This window comes from Phyllobates terribilis, unplaced genomic scaffold (assembly GCF_046119375.1).
Source record: "Phyllobates terribilis strain yellow unplaced genomic scaffold, ASM4611937v1 Scaffold_7__3_contigs__length_470593459, whole genome shotgun sequence".
Taxonomy (NCBI): domain Eukaryota; kingdom Metazoa; phylum Chordata; class Amphibia; order Anura; family Dendrobatidae; genus Phyllobates; species Phyllobates terribilis.
The window spans coordinates 228,360,607-228,366,062 of NW_027362767.1; the positions used below are offsets into that span (position 1 = coordinate 228,360,607).

Genomic DNA, 5,456 nt, shown 5'->3' on the forward strand with positions numbered 1-5,456 from the left:
AGTAGTAGTAGCAGTACAAGTAGCAGCCTTAGTAGTTGCACTAATAGTACTAGGATTATTTTAGTAGGGCTACTCATAAAGGTATTGATAGTAGCAATATTATCATCTAGTAGACTCCTATGATTATTCTTAGCATGCTTTCTTGTATGTCTGCTATACAGATGCAGCAGAGCGGAATTCATTTGACCGATTCCCCATATTACTGCATTATTTGCAGAATTATGTAAAACATAATAAAGATTGCAAACCGATATTATCACAACGATATGCCCCAAAAGACACGCTCACCTCTGCTACATCTTTGCACTATTGCCAGAGATGACAATGGAGACACTTTAGACTTTGCTGGGACACAGGGTATGTGATTGTTGACATGCACACGTGTGTACTCACCATATATACTATATACTGGCACACTTGGCAGCTGTACCAGGAGCCCCAATCACTGACATACTCAGTGTTACTTCCTGATCTCCTTTGGGGCACACATTAGGGTTTGGCAGCCCATTATTATGTAAGTTGGGTACAGTGGCCATAATAACCCAATCTATGATTGTATGAGAAAAGTAACAGAAGTAATGAAGCCCAGACTGAACTCCTGCACAATCCATACATATACAGAGGACAAACACTTACCCAGCAAAACTCCTAATGTGGCAGTGCCAGTCCTGAGTGGGTGATCTTCCATTTTAATATTGTCCAGCATCTTGGCACAGTCACTTTGCCCCCTGTTAAAGCACCTCTCCAAGGACTCAGGACCTGTTGCAATATCCATGAAGATGATGAGGTGGAGGAAGAGGACACTTTACGCAGCAAAGTAAGAATAATACTAGTTGAAGAGTCAACTTTTCAATAATTTCAGGCAGCCTGAAAGGAGAAGCTTCCTTATCCCAAATCCTGCATGGATGGATGGATGGTGGTCAGATGATCATGACTGAAGAAGGGTCCACAGGAGCTGCACACAGCACAAAGAGGGGGGCAGATGCGATCACCTGCCTGTGGATTGAGGGAGGGGGTGGGAGAGATCCAAGGGTGCAGGGGGTAGAGCGAGAGGTTGTGGGGTGAGTGGCAGAGGTGCTCTCTAAAAGCCAGGGTGGAAGGGGAGGGGGTGACAGATCCCAAGGAAGAGCCTGTGTAGGATGTCCAGGGAGAGACAGCCTGAGCCTGTGTGCCATGCACAGTCCTGCAGAGCAGCATACAGCAGGGACTGCTCAGCGGATGAACACTCCACCCAGTCACCTCCTCTCTCTTTCTACAAACTTGCTGACATTTGAACTCTATTGTGTATCCATCCGCGCTAGTGATGCGGCTTCTTCTGCAAATTAAGTAGTGCCAGACTTCCCCAGTCCTGTCCCCTTCTAATAACTTCATAAAGGGGGGAGGGGGAAGGGGCACAATCCCTTATTCCTGGATTCTTATGCCCCCCTTTTCTTTCTTTTTTTTTTCTGCTCAGGAATTAAAAAAGGGCAGGTTATAATTAAAAATAAAGAGTCCTGACACCTGAGTCAATATAGGAGAGGTGCCCAGCTTGTGCCTTTATGGCTGGAATGAGGTATTTTATGTAGCTGATAAATGTTCTTATGGACACCTGCGAATTCCGGCTATGTAGCCATGACTGCTCCATTATTTTATACGGTATGTGCCGCCATTATTTTGCATATTTCTATCTATCTATCCATCTATTAGCTACCATCTCATATCTATCTATTAATTTATCTATCTGTCAATTTGTATCTAACCATCTGTATATATATATATATATATATATATATATATATATATATATATACATACACACACATATACATACATACATATGTATATATATATATATATATATATATATATATATATATATATATATATATGTCCTAACTTAGTTAATTTGGATTTGGAAAAATATGTAGTTAAGGAACAAAGGTGAAGAATTCTAGAATCTCTCATTGCAAGAATTTAAACATTCTTCTATCCCTCTATCATCTATCTATCATCTATCTATCATCTATCTATTATCTATCATCTATCTATTATCTATATATATATATATAATCTATCTATCATCTATCTATTATCTATCTATTATCAATCTATTATCTATCATCTATCTATTATCTATCATCTATCTATTATCTATGTATTATATATCTAGCATGTATTTATCTATCTATCTATCTATCTATCTATCTATCTATCTATCTATCTATTCATATACAGGATATATAAGCTTTGTGCATTTCCCACATTATTATGTTTTTCGCAACAATACCGTAAATATAAATCCGCTTTTAGCTCCTAAAGGAGAGAGTATTTCTTCCATTTATTTTATACATTTTCGTGTAGATTTTTTCTTCATTCTTTCTTTTTTTAATAATTGATGATATATACAATTCAGGATATTTTCGTTTATATTTTTATTATTTAGTTGTTGGGTTTTTTTTGGTTTTTTTTTTGGGGGGGGGGGGTGAGGAGATTGAAGTTTGTGATATATTTTGTTAACGAATAACAATGGGAGCGTTAAATGATGAGACAGTCTTTATTTGGAGCCGGTGGAGACACTGCTGCTATTATAAGAGGAGGGGAAGAAGTGTGTCCTCATTGTGTGGCGCACAAAAGCTGCACAATTCTGTGACCTCCCCGTGTGCACCTGGTGATCAGAGCTGATAATGCGGCGCAGGAGAAGGGAATTGTCATCATGATTCACATACAAATAATCCTCCACCATCATCCACAATACTGCTGTAATATCCTGCTGCCGAGATGCTCCTCCAGATCCCACAGGCAGATAGGTCTGCATTCATATTACACGGTTTATCTCCAGCCACTGATACAGATAAGGCTCCCACCATTCTGCAGCTCATATTAGAAAGACGACGCAATAATATAGGCAAAGCAGAGTAACAAATACAGAGCTAAGAATCAAGGAGCAGCAGGATTAGATGGTTTCTAAATAAAAGAAATATTTACTAAAGGAGGATTTTTTTGTAATCTAAAAACGACAAAATATATTGTAGAATTTAAATAATCGAAAAAGTGACAACAAAAATGAACAAAAATATTTACAAAATTTTTCTTCATTAGGTTCCTTGGATTTTAAGAATGAATAAATGTGTGTATGTGTGTGTATATATATATATATATATATATATATATATATATATATATATATATATATATGTGTGTGTGTGTAAATATATGTGTGGGCGTCTATATATGTGTGTGTGCATATGTAAGTATATGTGCATATATATGTGTATATATATGTGTGTATATATATTTGTGTGTGCGTGTTTATATGTGTATGAATATATGTGTGTGTATAAATATATCTGTGTATATATATATATATATATATATTTCTATGTGTATATATGTATATACATATATATATAAATATATATCTAACCAATATACTGTTATTATATGTATACATATAATGCATTTTACAATATATAGTTATATGTTTCGTTTCTGCTAGATTTCTGAAGATATATTATTTTAAAAATTACACATATATATGTATAAATATATATGAAAAATATTACAAATATATGCATACGACACTTGTCTCCTATAGTAGGATTCTCTCCTTATTTGATCTGATGATCTGATGAAATCAAGGTGGGGACATTGTAGCTAGAAGGGGTAAGGGGTGGGTGTCTTCTGTTAGATTTGGGACCGTGAAATGCAGTCTCCTGCACAGTCATCTTGGGTTCATACAGACTTCTCATCCCACAACAGGAGATTTTCAGCAGAGAGCCTTAAAAAGCCTCCACAGAAAATCCCTTTTCATCATCAGTTATTGATCAGACATTCACCCCAGCAAGTGTCTAACCACTTTAAGGTGTTGCAGATTTATTTTAAAGGATCTCTGAAATCTAAAGCTTCCATCCTAAGAATAAGGATCATGAGGAGGAAAATCCAGAACAACCCAAGAGTCTAGGGGGACAGAACAAAAAAAAACAAAAACTAGTAATGTCGCAGAGCAACCTGTGCAGATACATTGTGTACGATGACTGTTAATATTATTATTACTGTTATGTGTCATTTAAATATTTCAGGAGATTTCAGGAATCTGGTTATTATAACACGGAGCTGTAATATCAGGCAGCTGATTTGTTTGTATTTGCTCCTTTGGACTAATTATAGCTTTTAGTTTCGGTGTTTGTCCATTGTCTTATGTGAAAGGATCAATCCCATGTAAGTCATCCTATAAGTGGCTTCTCCTGGGACCTTCTTAGCAGGTTAGCTGGAGGAATTTTTTGCCATAGGGTTTTTGGTCTAGGAGGAGGGGGGGATTCTCTTTGAGGAATTCTTCAAACATGACTGGCGATTTGACTTGGACATTCACACTGTGCCAGGCTAATGGGGCAGACACAGGGGCATTGCTGGAGAGACTGCAAACAGGAGAAGGGGCAGAAGCAACACAAAGGGGGATAATGACTGCCTGAGAAATAAGAGGGTCTCATAGGGGCCCCGTCTATGCCCTGCCTCTATATAATAGCCTGCTACATACAGCTACATAGAACATCACTTACTAAGGCTTTACTTTATAATGCACAGAAAGCTCCAGATAAAATTATGTCTTATTCTCTCTCTTTATTCTATATGTATGTATCGGATTATCTATCTCATATTCATCTATCAATCTATCTATCTATCTCATATATATCTATCCCATATCTATCTATCTGTCAATCATCAATGTATCGATCTGTTCTATTTATCATCTATCTACTTTATAATGTCTTAAAATTATGTCTTATTCCCTCTCTTTATTCTATATGTATATACTGGATTATCTGTCTATCTATCTATCTATCTATCGAAAAAGTAGTAGAGACAGCACTTCAAAAATAGAAGATTTATTCGCTCAGCAGGAGCTGTGGCAACGTTTCGGCTGAACACAGCCTTTTTCAAGCTTGAAAAAGGCTGTGTTCAGCCGAAACCTTGTCACAGATCCTGCTGAGCGAATAAATCTTCTATTTTTGAAGTGCTGTCTCTACTATTTTTTCTATATGTAAGAAGGTTTGGTATTTATCTGGAGGATGGGTACCCAGCTATTCATGTTATTGTCTGCTTGTGCTGCTTTCATCTCTGTTTTCTTATCTACAGTATCTATCCTCTATCTATCCATCTACCCCCTATCTATTTATCTATCTCCTATCTTTCTATCAGTCCATCTGTCTATCTAACCATCCCATATCTATCTATCTACATCTCCAATTTTTACTATATGAAGCAACAACAAAAGAAAAACATAAGAAAACCCCCCTAGAGTGATACCTATTGTAAGGTTGATTCCAGGCTATGATAGAAAACATATTGGGTGTTTCATCCTCCAGATTAGAGATCATCCGGTGATTGGCTCCCTTCATATTTCTGCTTCAATCCGTTGGGTAAGATAGCATTCTTCTCACTGCCCCCCATCCCCTCTGCCTCCCCTCTCCCTGGAGGTG

At 37.1% G+C, this 5,456-nt stretch overlaps 1 protein-coding gene across 1 annotated transcript in view; it reads right to left on the bottom strand.

Moving 5' to 3' along the window:
* LMX1B (LIM homeobox transcription factor 1 beta) overlaps positions 1-1,253 on the bottom strand; it is a 159,119-nt gene extending 157,866 nt beyond the window's left edge. Inside the window, exon 1 of the mRNA XM_073639771.1 lies at positions 637-1,253. Coding sequence (XP_073495872.1) covers positions 637-775 — 139 coding nt within the window. The 5' untranslated portion in view covers positions 776-1,253. The remainder of the gene's footprint in view (positions 1-636) is intronic.
* Positions 1,254-5,456: the final 4,203 nt, after the last annotated feature.